The 15,831-nt window shown below is 38.7% G+C and overlaps 1 protein-coding gene across 2 annotated transcripts in view; it reads right to left on the bottom strand.

Annotated features, from left to right (window-relative positions):
• The window catches only part of igdcc4 (immunoglobulin superfamily, DCC subclass, member 4), a 95,844-nt gene extending 80,820 nt beyond the window's left edge, over positions 1-15,024 (bottom strand). For both annotated transcript variants that reach the window (XM_038289844.1, XM_038289845.1), the window contains exon 1: positions 14,674-15,024. In XM_038289844.1, coding sequence (XP_038145772.1) covers positions 14,674-14,740 — 67 coding nt within the window. In that variant the 5' untranslated portion in view covers positions 14,741-15,024. The remainder of the gene's footprint in view (positions 1-14,673) is intronic.
• Positions 15,025-15,831: the final 807 nt, after the last annotated feature.

Raw genomic sequence — 15,831 nt, 5'->3', positions numbered from 1 at the left:
TTCAGACAGCCCATTCTACATGAAGCATAGAACAGAAGATGAATAAAAGTCTTTGAGCAAGGGTTTAAACCATGCAAATGTTAAAACATGTCATGAAGTATTTTTGGCAATCCTGTCAATTTGATAAGTTGAGTGAGATTTATGTTAAACTCAGAGGTTTTATTAGAGAGGTTGCTTGTTTTGCCCTACCCTGCTAGAACAGATTGTCCATACTAAAATCCTCTGTGCAATTTACATAAGCGTAATTGATTCATTTACCTAGTAGATTTTATCAGTTAAATTTTACTTCAAGTTTAAAGAAACTATTCATTATCATGATCTTGGTGCTGTTGACTGGCTTGATAACTCATTTCACTCTCCTGCCCTGCCTAGCTCAAACCAGTTTCTCATTACCGTTCATCTGATCCACCTGCTCTTGCCTCTATTTAACCAGCCTTCAAACCAGTCATCAGTGCCATATTATTCTCACGCCAGTAGTGAGAGTTTCTCTAGCGTACCTTATTGTGCACTTATTGCCTGATCCTGACCGGTTCTGCCTTTGGACCTCTGAGCCTGCAGATCCCTGTTCTGATCTGTTTGTCTTAACTGTCTTTGGATTCCTGCTAGATTCTGCCTGTTGACTGAACTTGGAATTGATTCCTGACACCGTGCTGGATTTATCTTCGGTACCTCTTCAGACCTCTGATCTCTTGGTTCTGAAGCCTAAGCACATCCTCAACACTGGTTTTGGCTTCTTCTGGATTATCCTGACTTCCTTCGTCTGCTCAGTTCTGATCCTCTGCCTGTCCTCCGACCTGCCGGCCTGGGGCTCTCTGTGCAGCGCCCACCACGTATTATTGCCAGCCGAACTGCTGGAACCAGCCTAATCCTCTGGGAATGGACTGAACTTTAAGAGCAGGTTAGTGACTCACATGTTCATAATCTTCCTGAGCCAAATTAACATGGTCACTAACCTGTGTTTTCTCCCTAAAAAGGTTCCTGCCTTGCATGCCCTAGCTATTCTCTGAAGATCCATCATTTCAAATAAACACCTTTTGAAATATCTGACTGTCTGTCTGCCTTGAACACTGGGTCTTCTTTTATGGGCCTTAACAATAAATCACATGTCTATGAAAGTAATAGCTGGTGGAACCTTACAAAAATAAACATTAATTTCTTGTCCTGAACTTATATTTTTACTTATATTTATAGCTGTCATTCTGAAGTCATGATAAAGATCCTTTACTGGATTTTTTTCCAAAAAAGAAACAAATTAGATATTGTGATTTGATTGTGTGAGTGATTTTGTTCATTTTTCCTAAATATTGAAATATATATCTACTCTTACCTTACAGGTTCAAAGCATACTTCTGATTTTTACATTTGATCATCCTCGCTACTCCTCAGAGACTCCACCATAGACATAGCAGTAAGGGCTTTACTGCAATGTTGCAAAGAGATTTATGAAGCATCAATTTGGAGGCTTGGATTTCCACTGCAGGCACCAGAGTTTAATTAAAGGTGTGCAGTAGACATTTCATCATGGGAAATGGCTCTGATAGTAAAGACTTACTTTGGAAATTATTGGAAACCGTAGAGTGGAGCTTACAGCATGCACATTCTCTGTCTGATCAAGCATTCAATATGCTGTATTTTTGTACGTGGTCAATGTCATATAGACTTAATAATCCTTCCAGTCGGTAAAACATGTCAAGTACAAACTGAAACAAAAATCTAAAAAATCTCATATCAACAAAAAAATGTGCATAGTTTTGTAATTTTTTTTTTAAGTAATGAAAATAAAAGTGATTGCATCATGTGTATTAAGATAATGCTATTTTTAACCAGCACACAGTGACTTTTGATCAGTAGCTCTTTGCAGGAAAGGCAAATGCAGCCACCAAATGTAATAACCAACTTATATCTTCTTTTTATACATGATAAAATGCATTATAGCAAAATGGGTGCTATTCTGTACAAGAATCACTAACAACTAACTGGTAGATGAGCTAAACTTCAGGATTTTTCAGACATATTGACCAAACCAGGCAATTTTGCACCAGAGCCACATTCACCTAGTTGCACTTGCATTCCAACACCGTTACGCAAATTAACTTAGGGTTAAGGACCTTGCTCAAGGGCATTGCAGCACGTGACAGGGGATGAAGCTGCAATCCAACAAACTAGCTTATGATTTTAAGATTACCAGTTTTTCTATTGAGCCATAGCCAAGCTGAAATGGTTAAAAATGCTCCAAACGTTAGTGGGCATTCATTGTATATTCATACTTCAGTCTGTGTATCAAAATCTGCATAACAATAAATAAATGGGCACTATAACAATATTATAACTGCATGAATTAATATTATTGTGCAATATCAGCAATATTTGACACCTATTTGAAACATTTTCTGAATTCAAAATTTAGTATGCATTAAATTTTTTAAACTGGCTTTTAACTAAATAAAGCAATATTTGCACTATTTTTTTTATAATTTGTTGCTTTAATTTTTATGACTCAATCTTTATTTTATTCTACTGTACATGACTTTAATGGTAAACTGCTCCATAAATCAAAATTTTAAGTGGTTTTATGTGATCCATTTTGTGATCCAAAATACAGCACTATATAAATTTATTTTCAGGTTGTCATACTGTCAGAATGTTACCCCAGGAAAGTCTATAGAAACCATTTTAAAACTAAAACAAAAAGTTAATTTTCTATATTAGAATCAGAGTAAAGCTTGTAGTGATATTTTATCAGAAATGCAGATACTTGCATCAGCAACTCAAAAAATAAGCATGCTATATATATATATATATATATATATATATATATATAAATGTCAGAATTAGCCTGGGAAAAAAAACTATAGTGCAAAAGGATAAAATAATGGTAAAATTCAAAAGTCATTATGGCATTTGTAATAGAGATAGAGGTATTTCTATTCAAGAGCTAAATCAGTGTGGCACCTGTGACAAACGTTTCTAAAAGACAAAAATACTTGTTCTCCATTTAGTTTGCATTAAAATGGAGTGTTGGCCTAGTGGTTTAGAGCAGTGCACTTGTGCTCTGAGAAGGTCTCAGGTACCCGGTTTGATCCCCACAGACTGCCACTCTGGGTTCCTGAGCAACACCCTTAACCCCACACTGCTCCCTGGGAGCCGCACAATGGCAGCCCACTGCTCCCCAAGGGGATGGGTCAAAATACAGAGTGAATTTCCCCATTGTTGGACAATAAAGGGGTTTACATTTTTTTACATAAAAAATTGCAAAACCATACATAATTCTTTTTTTTTTTTCTTTTTACTTGCTATACTGTTTTACTATATACAGAGGACAAAGATCTGTCTAGACAGTTTTAAAACATACTTTTAGGATTGTGTTGCTTTACAGAACAGACAGAGGTGACAAAAAAGATTAATATCCACAAAGATTACCGTGTTAGCTAATTTTCTTTAAAGAGACAAGGTTCTGGTAACAATGGAGAGGATGTGAATCTGTAAGCAACTTTGCAGAAGAAGATAAAATGATGGATTAGCTGAAATGTAGACAATCCCTACGTCAACCCTGCACACAACTAGCCTCCCCTTGCTTTACAACTCTAGGCCTACAGGTGCTGGTCATAAAATTAGAATATCATGAAAAAGTAGATTGATTTCAGTAATTCCATTTAAAAAGTGAAACTTGTATATTATATTCATACATTACGTACAAACTCATATATTTCAGATGTTTATTTTGTTTAATTTTGATGATTACAAATGACAACAAATGAAAATCTCAAATTCATCATATCAGAAAATTAGAATATTGTGAAAAGGTTCAAAATTGATGGCCCCTGGTGCCACACTCTAATCAGCTAATTAACTCAAACCACCTGCAAAAGCCTTTAAATGGTCTTTCAGTCTAGTTCTATAGGCTACACAATCATGGGGAAGACTGCTGACTTGACAGTTGTCCAAAAGACGACCATCGACACCTTGCACAAGGAGGGCAAGACACAAAAGGTCATCGCTAAAGAGGCTGGCTGTTCACAGAGCTCAGTGTCCAAGCACATTAATAGAGAGGCGAAGGGAAGGAAAAGATGTGGTCGAAAAAAGTGTACAAGCAAGAGAGATAACCGCACCCTGGAGAGGATTGTGAAACAAAACCACTTCAAAAATGTGGGGGAGATTCACAAAGAGTGGACTGCAGCTGGAGTGAGTGCTTCAAGAACCACCACACACAGACGTATGAAAGACATGGGTTTCTGCTGTCGCATTCCTTGTGTCAAGCCACTCTTGAACCACAGACAGCGTCAGAAGCGTCTTGCCTGGGCTAAAGAGAAACAGGACTGGACTGCTGGTGAGTGGTCCAAAGTCATGTTCTCTGATGAAAGTAAATTTTGCATTTCCTTTGGAAATCAAGGTCCCAGAGTCTGGAGGAAAAGAAGAGAGGCACTTCATCCACGTTGCTTGAAGTCCAGTGTAAAGTTTCCACAGTCAGTGATGGTTTGGGGTGCCATGTCATCTGCTGGTGTTGGTCCATTGTGTTTTCTGAGGTCCAGGGTCAACGCAGCCACATACCAGGAAGTTTTAGAGCACTTCATGCTTCCTGCAGCTGACCAACTTTTTGGAGATGCAGATTTCATTTTCCAACAGGACTTGGCACCTGCACACAGTGCCAAAGCTACCAGTACCTGGTTGAAGGACCATGGTATCCCTGTTCTTAATTGGCCAGCAAACTCTCCTGACCTTAACCCCATAGAAAATCTATGGGGTATTGTGAAGAAGAAGATGCAATACACCAGACCCAACAATTCAGAAGAGCTAAAAGCCACTATTAGAGCAACCTGGGCTATCATAACACCTGAGCAGTGCCACAGACTGATCGACTCCATGCCACGCCGCATTGCTGCAGTAATACAGGCCAAAGGAGGCCCAACTAAATACTGAGTGCTGTACATGCTCATACTTTTCATGTTCATACTTTTCAGTTGGCCAACATTTCTATAAATCCTTTGTTTTTATTGGTCTTCAGTAATATTCTAATTTTCTGATATGATGAATTTGAGATTTTCATTTGTTGTCATTTGTAATCATCAAAATTAAACAAAATAAACATCTGAAATTTATGAGTTTGTATGTAATGTATGAATATAATATACAAGTTTCCCTTTTTAAATGGAATTACTGAAATCAATCTATTTTTTCATGATATTCTAATTTTTTGACCAGCACCTGTATAAGCAGGAGATCCCACTGAGAGGCAACTTTCTCCTTAAGAAGTACATGTCACCCAAACAAGCTAAATTTTTAGAAAAGGTCAGGGACAGCTTGAGATTTCAATTACCATATGCTTTAAATCTACAAGCCTATATAGGAAACCTAGTTAGAGGAGCTCCAGAAAGATATCAAAGGTGTGAGTTGTCTTGGAAATTAGTTAGATGGAAACAAAAATATATGAAACTGAGATGATTTGGTGTTATTTCAGGTTTTTGATTTTCTTTTGTGTTTGTGACCATTTTTTCCTCATTGTTCTTCTTTTGTGGTCTTTTAAGAACTGTTTTTTTGGGGGGGTTTAATTTGGGTCTTATACTTTTATCTTGGAGTTTTTTCTTGTTAGTTTTAGTTTTTTTATTCAGGTTTTTACTTAAAAAGGGGGTTTGGTCTTGTTTTATTTACCCTGTTATAGTTTTGCTATTTGGTTTTACTATGTAGTTTTTCCAGTTTATATTGGGCCGTTCCTATCCAGATGTCATACAAATTTTTAAAATGTAAGGGGAGTTAGATGTGTTTGCTTTGATTGGAGAGAATTAACCATGTGATGCAAAGCATAATGTCATCATACATTGATGTTATGCTTGGCTGTAATAATCAGGAAGCAGAGAAAGCAAATTTATGGAAACTGCAAATCAGTAATAGAGTAGTTTTAATGAATGTGTTGCAATTGGGCACTTACTTTATCATGTCAGCTTGTATTAGTGAGGGTGCATGCCATCAAGAGGCATTAAAAGAGAACTGCGATTCTAATGCTTCCATTCAAGATGCTGAAAATAACTGTCCATTTGTGTAAGTCAGATGTTCACCACTTCAGAACTTATGCAAAAAAAAATTATATCTCCTCATAACTGCATTTACCACCATGATCTTGGCGCTGATGACTTCCTTGATTTTTCATTCATTCACCTGCCAAGCTCTGCCCAATTTCTCATCACCATTCAGCTGTGTCACTTGCTCCAGTCTCTATTTAACCTGTCTGCTTCCAGGCTCCACATCTGCTCACCTGCCCCTAGCAGGGTCCTCTTCCCCAGTAAGATTGGTTATATTCATCTCCCATTCCTCATAAAACAACAAACTCCTCTTCAAGCTGTCTCAACTTACAGGGTTTCCTAGTTTCCTTCTAGAGATACACGGGTGGAAGGCAAAGATAGCCAAATCATCTCCTGATTTAGTTTAGAACAAGCCTATTGAAGCAGAAGGAAACGTTGGAGATTTGGACGTAAAATAATCAAAGGTGTGACCGGAAAGCTTTGGGTCAAAGGAGGGTGGGATGCCTGTTTGACTGAAGGCAGGAGAGAACAATGCTAAGCTTGACTGAGTTGAACCTATTGAAAAAAGGTGTTCACTTAATTCCATCCTGATTCTCTCTCTGCTTGAAGCCTGTGATCTTTTTCATCTCTGACCAAACATCTCTGATATTGTCCTGCTGCAGCTTGCTCTCTAGATTGTTCCTGTATGTCTGTTTGCTGTTTTCCATCATTATTATTGTGTCCATATCTGTTAGAATTATTAGAACAAATTTATATCAAATATCATGTATATATTTGTATATATATCTGCATATACCAGAGATCCACTAAAAAGAATCAGCAATTCCAACACTGTAACTTTTCAATTACGATTAGGTCATTATGAACGCCTAAGGCTGCACAATTTTGCTTTTTTAACACATAAACAGTGGTGAAAACGTCTTCACTCAGTGCCTAATAAATCCCACCTGAACTATTCCCTGTTATGCATGTTTAACAAGGTACAACACATGCAAGTATTATATAAAACAACTACTCTCCGTGTTGAATAATTCCTATCCATCTATCATGCTTATCCCTGCTGGAGTCTTGAGGGGTTCTGGTGCCCATCTTCAGCTGTCTATTGGCGAGAGGCAGAGTCCACCCTTGACAGATTGCCAGTCCATCGCAGGTCAACACAGAGACAAACAGGACAAACAACCATTCCTGCACACACGAAGGAGAATTTGGAAAAGCAAATTAACCTAACAGTCATGTTTTTGGACTGTGGGAGGAAGTTGGAGTACCCGGAGAGAACCCATGCATGCTCAGGGAGAACATGCAAACTCCAAGCAGAAAGACCCCGGGCCAGGAAACGAACCCAGAACCTTCTTGCTGCAAGGCAGCAGTTTTACCCACTGCATCACCAAGCAGCCAAAACACAATCAATTGAAACAGAAAATGTCTAAATTCCAGCTATAGCTTGAGTTCATGTCCTTAAAGTAGAACGCCGTTTTTTTTTTTTTACATTGGGCTCTTGATTTTACCTTATTACATCATGTTCTACACACCCATTTGAGTTTTGTGTCAGTTGGAGCTGTTCTCAAGATATTCCGTTTAGTTTGTGTCTTCAAGTTGTTAACCCAAAGGAAGATGTTACTTGGATATAACCTAACGAAATATCTTCAGAATGGCTCCAAATGACACAAAACTCATATGGGTGTGTAGAACATGATGTAATAACGTAAAATCAAGGGCCCAATGTAAAAAAAACAAATGGCGTTTCCATTTAAAACTAGATACACACCAATCCAATCCAGGAATTGGATATTGGTTTTGACATCAACTAGCCGCGTCATATATTTGTGATTTAAAATCTGATATCGGAGATCTCATCCAGTGCACTTTACATGGATCAGTTATTTATGTCTTTTGGGAGCTTACGTGTTAATAGATGATATAATATACATTTGCTACCTCTTTTTAAAAGTTTATTATAGGACTAAAGTATTTACTCACATGGTAAGATATATGGTTCATCATTCAACAATGGAATCAGACCGGTATTGGACATTAGCCGATACACTTAGCACAGGTATCGGGATCTAAAAAAAGTGGATCAGTTATTTTCTACTTGAAACCTATTACATGCATGAAGCAGTCTGATATTGTTTAAAAAATCTTCTGTCAAAGGGCTGTGAAGAGAGGGTTAATCTCCACTATGACTCTTCAATTTATTAATTCAGTTACTATTCAAAGCTGATATTTGTTCCTGATAATAATAAAAATAAGCATAGACAGAATTTTACCTACTAAACAAATGCTAGTAAAAGAGTTACTAGGTAGAAACAGTAGGGATGCACCAATAGGAAATTCTGGGTCCATATAATTATCCAATATCAATTTTGCTGTTATGGCTGATAAAATATATATACCATTATTATATATCTCCATACCCTTTCGGACGCCATGAAAAACACATTGTCATCTAGATTCTACAATCCTGAGCTGCATCACAATCACTGTCATGTCACCCGACAAATACCAAGTGATCGATCTCTTAATATTGGCCCAGTATTACTTATTATGCCGAAGCAATCAGCTTAGAAATGTCCAACATTGGCAGATACCGTTATTAATGACAATGTGTCAAGCATTCCTAATAATCAGCAATATATTTCAACAAACACATTACAGAAATATGAAATCGAACACTAAACATATTCAAGCTGATAACAACCTAACAAGCACAAAGCGGAATAAGTTTAGGATTGGTGTGAACATGCCTTACACTTTTTGTATTTTCAGTTCTCCCCTTTTCAGATACAGTTTTAACTCCAATTAAGGTCTTAAATCTTGCTCTATATTATTTAAGTTATATATTTAGTTCATCCAGTTTAATTGTGTTACCTTTTTTCTTGCAGATCCTTCTTAGATTGTTCTTGTCCAACACCACACCTCTGCCTTTTTTTTTTTCTTTATATGGGACCCACAGGGTTTCAACTGGGGCTTAACTATTCATGAATTTATAAATTCTAATTTTCTTAAATTCAATCAAATTATATTGCACCAGAGTCATTTTTTATAGGTCTTTTCTTAAATTCAAAATACCACCTCAAAAACATTAAAACAACCCTGTGACACTGAACTATACTTTATAAAATGTATTTCTAGCTAAAAGCTTGCAGCCAGGCATTCAGATTTCGTATAACTGTTAAGTGCATATCGCTTGATGGCCCATTTGTGGAAACAAAAGAAGTAGTTGTGCTGTAGTAATGGTTAAATGCCAAAACACTCGGCATCAAAAAACACCACTGCGGTTTTTGCAAAAAAACAAACAAGCCAAAAAAACACAACATAACACTGGGAAGGTTTGATGCATGAGTAGTATTTAAGAAAGTCCTATTACCGCTGCAAATCTCCTCAGACAGCAGTAGCGGAGATAGGCTTTTAAAACAGGGAATGGCAAAGGGGTGGCAAGGTATTACTTGGGGGGATTAATAAGTGTATATAAAGGGTTCAGTTAGACTACAAACATTTTTTTTTTCTGCAAAATGTATATAGATTGATTTAAAGTAGTTTATTTTCCACAAAGTATACAATTATGTACTGTACAAAGTATTATAATTGTAAGTATACAGCAAAACTAGAAATAAACAAGTACTCAATGTGCTCCTTGCTAATCAAATCCAATAGTAAACAAAATCTGAAGGTAAATTTGGACCTGTGAAAACAAGGCAGGACAAGCAGTGGTGCACATTTAAATGTGTACCACAAGAAGCATAAAAATAGAATAACAAAAAAAAAAAAACATACAGCCCTTTAAAACTGACTGTAGTTGACCACTGCCCAGTGATATGACAACACCAAGTTCACAAAAACAATCAGAAAAGAAAAATCTGCAGTTCTTGTGAGATGAAGCAAAATGTTTTACAAAGTCTTCTATATTTAGGGAATATGCCCTCCTTGACTCAACACTGGGTATTCCCAGGTGACTTTATCTATCATCTGCCATTGTCTTCCTGAGGCGGGTTTTTATTAATTCAAGTGCAGAGAATCTTCTTTCGTAGTATGCAGTGCTAACTGATATCACAAGCCAAACTTTACTCGGCCTAAAAAAGTTATAGAAATTCTCTTTGTAAGGTTCCTAAAGCGTAGCAAACTTAAGTAGAGAAGCTGGTCTCTCTCCACTTTTCTTCCTCCTTAAAAGAAGCCCACTTGTTTGATGAATCTCATGATTAAGGTTCTCTAAGTCTGACTTGAATGTTTCCCCAAAAGCAAGCAGAGGCTACTCTTTTAGGCCTGAAATTCATATACAAGTCTCTCAATGCAGCAATATGGTGCATTACACATACCAATATGAATAATTCTACCTAATTTTAGTGAGTGTTGTGGAACATTTTGCTAACGTGTTCTTTTAAGCGTTTTCAAGCCAGTGTGACGGTATATCTCTGTTTCATGACACTAGTAATTAAAGTAGTACAAAATACACTATATTGCCAAAAGTATTTGCTCACCTGCCTTGACTCACATATGAGCTTAAGTGACATCCCGTTCCTAATCCATAGGGTTCAATATGACGTCGGTCCACCCTTTGCAGCTAGAACAGCTTCAACTCTTCTGGGAAGGCTGTCCACAAGGTTTAGGAGTGTGTTTATGGGAATTTTTGACCATTCTTCCAGAAGCGCATTTGTGAGGTCGCACACTGATGTTGGACGAGAAGGCCTGGCTCTCAGTCTCCGCTCTAATTCATCCCAAAGGTGTTCTATCGGGTTGAGGTCAGGACTCTGTGCAGGCCAGTCAAGTTCATCCACACCAGACTCTGTCATCCATGTCTTTATGGACCTTGCTTTGTGCACTGGTGCACAGTCATGTTGGAAGAGGAAGGGGCCAGCTCCAAACTGTTCCCACAAAGTTGGGAGCATGGAATTGTCCAAAATGTCTTGGTATGCTGAAGCATTCAGAGTTCCTTTCACTGGAACTAAGGGGCCAAGCCCAGCTCCTGAAAAACAACCCCACACCATAATCCCCCCTCCACCAAACTTTACACTTGGCACAATGCAGTCAGACAAGTACCGTTCTCCTGGCAACCGCCAAACCCAGACCCGTACATCAGATTGCCAGATGGAGAAGCGCGATTCGTCACTCCAGAGAACGCGTCTCCACTGCTCTAGAGTCCAGTGGCGGCGTGCTTTACACCACCGCATCCGACGCTTTGCATTGCACTTGGTGATGTATGGCTTGGATGCAGCTGCTCGACCATGGAAACCCATTCCATGAAGCTCTCTGCGCACTGTTCTTGAGCTAATCTGAAGGCCACATGAGGTTTGGAGGTCTGTAGTGATTGACTCTGCAGAAAGTTGGCGACCTCTTCGCACTATGCGCGTCAGCATCCGCTGACCCCGCTCCGTCAGTTTACGTGGCCTACCACTTCGTGGCTGAGTTGCTGTCGTTCCCAAACACTTCCATTTTCTTATAATACAGCTGACAGTTGACTGTGGAATATTTAGGAGCGAGGAAATTTCACGACTGGATTTGTTGCACAGGTGGCATCCTATCACAGTTCCACGCTGGAATTCACTGAGCTCCTGAGAGCGACCCATTCTTTCACAAATGTTTGTAAAAACAGTCTGCATGCCTAGGTGCTTGAATTTATACACCTGTGGCCATGGAAGTGATTGGAACACCTGATTCCAATAATTTGGATGGGTGAGCAAATACTTTTGGCAATATAGTGTAATCATAGGTGTTACTCAGCACAAGCACTGCGGTGCAACATCTCCCTTGCTTCCCGATAAAACAGCACTTTGTTTAATTTAGTACCAGGAAATGTGCATACCAGCAAACCAAATCTTTTTCATTGATTCTGTGTGCCGCTTGGAGCACGTCAGCTTAACCGATTAAAAGTATAGCAGAAGCAGGCTGCGTAAGGATGCGTTCATGTCTGCTGGGAATTTTGAAAATTATCTTCGCAAATGTTCATAAATTTCAAACAGAGTTAATGTTTTCAGTGGGGTGGCAAGAGGGGTGGCAAGGATTTCTTCTGGGGTTTCTTCCCCAACTAACCCTCTGGCTCCGCCACTGTCAGACAGACAACAGCTGTCTGTCAGTTCTGTTGCTCTGGTCTACGCCCAGCATTGGCACGGGTACTTTCCCACTGCCCAGGAAAGACAACAACTTTGTAACCCCTTTTAATGACATCCATGATGTCTTTGGATCTTAACTTACTTTCAGAGCTGACTGTCATGATGTTTCATGTGTCCAGACAAAGTTTCTGTTCAAACGAGGTATTACACTAAGATGCACGATAATTGTCTCTTCGGTGCACTTTGGGTTAAGCAGGCATATCCTTCATACAGTGAAATTAGTGGCAGTGGATAGAATGGCATAAATTTTACTAAACTAAGAATAGTGATACAACCTGATATCTAAATATCAGTAAGAAGTAGAGACCAGCAAAACTACAAAAGTACACTTTACCTAAGTTAATCTAACTAGTAAATGTATCTATTTAGTCAATCTCTTTAAGTTAATTTTCTAATTTTGAGTGTAATTTTTTTACCACATTTCTTTTGGACAAGTTGATACATAGACCTTAAATTTCATTCACATAGTCTTAAAAATGGTCTCAGATTTCATTTGGTGACACCTATTGATATCCTGGACAATTTTTCATTTTTGGCAGCAAATACATTCTCAAGTTAACCATAATGTTCTTTCATTAACACATCGATTTTTGTCTTTAAACTTACTAAAGAGAGCACAAGAAAATCAACGTCAAGCTGAACGTCATGGAATTGTCCATATTGACTTTTTCCTCATAGCTTACAGTTCTCCAACTTATATCAGAGACTATGTTTTGTCATTTTTACAAGTTCTATAATGTTTAACTTATTGATCGGTGGTTAAAATGGTGTTTCAATCATTTAGTTACAGAGTTGGTATTTTTAACTCTACCTTCAATTTTCAACCAGAAACACCTGTGAAATTAAGCTTGAAAAGCCTTAGATAAATTTATCAGCTCAATGATCGATGAACAGCATTTCATCAATGCCTCTTCTTTGGCAGTGACAATGCCAAAGAAGAGGAAAGGTCAAGTCAACTGTATTTAGTAAGCTCATAAATGTTTCTTTCCTATAAATAACTTGTTAGCTACTATTCATACCGAGATTTCTCCATACCAAAAAATACGATATTATATTTTTTACTCATCATCCAGTGTGAATTTCCTAGACATAAACAGAAACTGAGCGTCTGCCTAGTTTTTGTTTTCCAGTCAGTTTCAGATTCAGGTCAACTGGATGTTTTATAGTGATCCCATCATTAAGACACACTAAAAACACAAACTGAATCACTCAAATTACTGAAAACTCAAGATACTCAAGATAAAACTTTTTACCACTTTTAGTCCCCTCATAACTTTTTATTTGACTAAATATTTCTCATAAAGAGGGACTTCATATCACTTTCTTACCTTATTATATTAAAAAAAGTTAAAATGACATGTTATTTTGAACATTGCTGACATAAAGTATTGGACCACGCTTGTGTTGCTTGGAGAAAGAAATAGCTTTGAAAAATTGCCCTTTGAGATTTTCTTAGTGCTTTGTTATGTTTTTATTAGTTTTCTTCCTGGTACTTTTGTTCCAGAATACTCTGATTCAACCATTACATACCGTAAAACTGCACATTTTATTATATGAAATGAACTGCTGACTGGATATGATTGTATTGTCTACATAAATGACAGATATTAAGTCCCAAGAGAAAATAGAATGATATTCATGAAACTTGTGTATTTAATTACATGTCTGAAAAGTGTAGGCCTTTCATACATTGTTATTGTAGGAAAAACTCTTCAGTTGTCACATGTGTATACCATTAAAACTTTCATAAAGAGTAAACAAAATTGTCTACCTAATACAACCACTGCTGTATGCCAATACTATTTAACTCAATCGGTTCCATTAAAAAAATAAGAAAATTTAAAAAATAGATAATTACCTTTTAATACTATTAGTCTAAATGCAATAATCAATGTGCAATACTACAGTCAACGAAAAAAAGGTTTGCCTGCTTTCTTTTCTAATTTGTTTATTATATTATTCAGACAATAAACATTTAGAACAATAAATTAAAGAAAACAAGGACGTTCTAATATTTTATTCCTTGACCGTATTTTTGCAGGAATTAAATCAGAAACCTTTATTTTTATATATTTTTATTTTTCTGTAGTCTTTTTGGTAATTGCTATTTCCACATTGCTCAGTTAATCAATCACTTTGAGTTTAGCTCTAAACGTTTACAACTGTAAATCCCTGTCCTGTTAAGATAACTCGCTTATCTTAACAGTGAGGATTCAAACTTTCACCGCGTTCAGCTCAAAGCGCCATGGTGCCCCCATGATTACATTTTGGGATTCTGCAACTTAACAACCCCAGTCGTTTATGTGCTTCCTTTGCTAAGAGGAAACCAAAGTAGCAATATCCACTCATCTCATAAACATAACAGGGGCCATGTGAGGTGAAGAGGGGGAGACTGGGGAGACGCAGCGAGGCGCAAGGTGTCCATTTCCCCGGCTGCTCTGTCCTGTCTGATTCCCAGACCTACTTTGGTGCTGAGTGATTGCACTTCAGGGATAATCTGAGCGACACTTAACCTCACCGAAAGAAATAGAAGACGTGATTAAAGAAGACCCTACCTTGCTTGGTTGGACCCCAGGCCAGCGAAAGAAGACAGAAAAGCCAAATTGTAATCTCCACCGCCATGTACAGCCTTTGATTTCCACCAGCGGGGTAGAAGCGTGCGCCTGTATACAATCACATACACCGTAGTTTGAAGCATTTACAGCAGCATGCACACGCTGGAATCCGCTATTCTCCGCGGCGGAGCTCAAAAGGAGCGCTCTGAGGGTTTGGGTGACTGTAGGGCATTGGTCCCGCAGCTTCCCGCACAGAACCACCGCATTAGTCGGGGTAGAGCTGCTGTGTCTCTCGGCGCTTCAACGCCATGTTGCGAGCCAATGTTAAAAGCGTGTGTGTGTGTGTGTGTGTGTGTGTGTGTGTGTGAAAGAGGGCGAGTGTAGCCTTCCTATCATCACGCACACACACGCTTGGCCGCGCGCGTGTACACGCACGCGCACGTTTATCAGACATTGACTATAGTCCGGTGGAGTCCAGAAAAGCTCCTCACACACAAACACCTTTTTTTCCTTCTTTTTGTTGGACCCCATGCTTTACATTCATCCTGACGCGCTGCAGGCTAGAAATGCGCATGGGAAATGTGTTAATAATCCATTCCAGCCCCGCGTCTGTCTGCAGAGGGGGGCACAGGACAAGGATCCCGCATGTGCGGGAGTGATATTAAGAGTCGATAACAGTCGGGATGAGTGTCTGTGAAGACTACTAATGAGTTGCCCCCCCATGAACCCAGTGTGGGACGGACTTTGGTGCTTAAGGAGATCTGGACAAATAGCTGCACATGCCGCAGACATTAGGTTTGCTCGCAGTCATTCTTAAAATGTGCTTGTTTCATTGTTAGTGTTATCTAGGTGGAAGCATTCACCTCTCTAATGTTTTGTGTCAGGCTTTAGATAAAGGGGGTGGAGCAGGACGACCTCATGTGGTCCAGGAGCACCCCCACCATCACCCCCCCCCCCCCCCCCCCCCCCATAAACAAAAAAAGAGAGAGAGAGAGGTGGTGGATGGGTGGATAGGTGGGTGTCTGTTCTTGGGAGGGGCTCCTTCTGCATGCTGATCAATCAGCCAGCTGCTCCCACCCCTGTCTGGGGGTACTAAGGGACCCCCTTTTATGGAGGCACTAGCAGCAGTCAAACAGAAGAGGAACAACTGGTTCCCAT

The sequence above is a fragment of the Cyprinodon tularosa genome, unplaced genomic scaffold, assembly GCF_016077235.1.
Source record: "Cyprinodon tularosa strain WSP-4 unplaced genomic scaffold, ASM1607723v1 ctg272, whole genome shotgun sequence".
In the NCBI taxonomy this organism is placed as follows: domain Eukaryota; kingdom Metazoa; phylum Chordata; class Actinopteri; order Cyprinodontiformes; family Cyprinodontidae; genus Cyprinodon; species Cyprinodon tularosa.
This window is presented reverse-complemented; position numbering and strand designations above follow the sequence as displayed.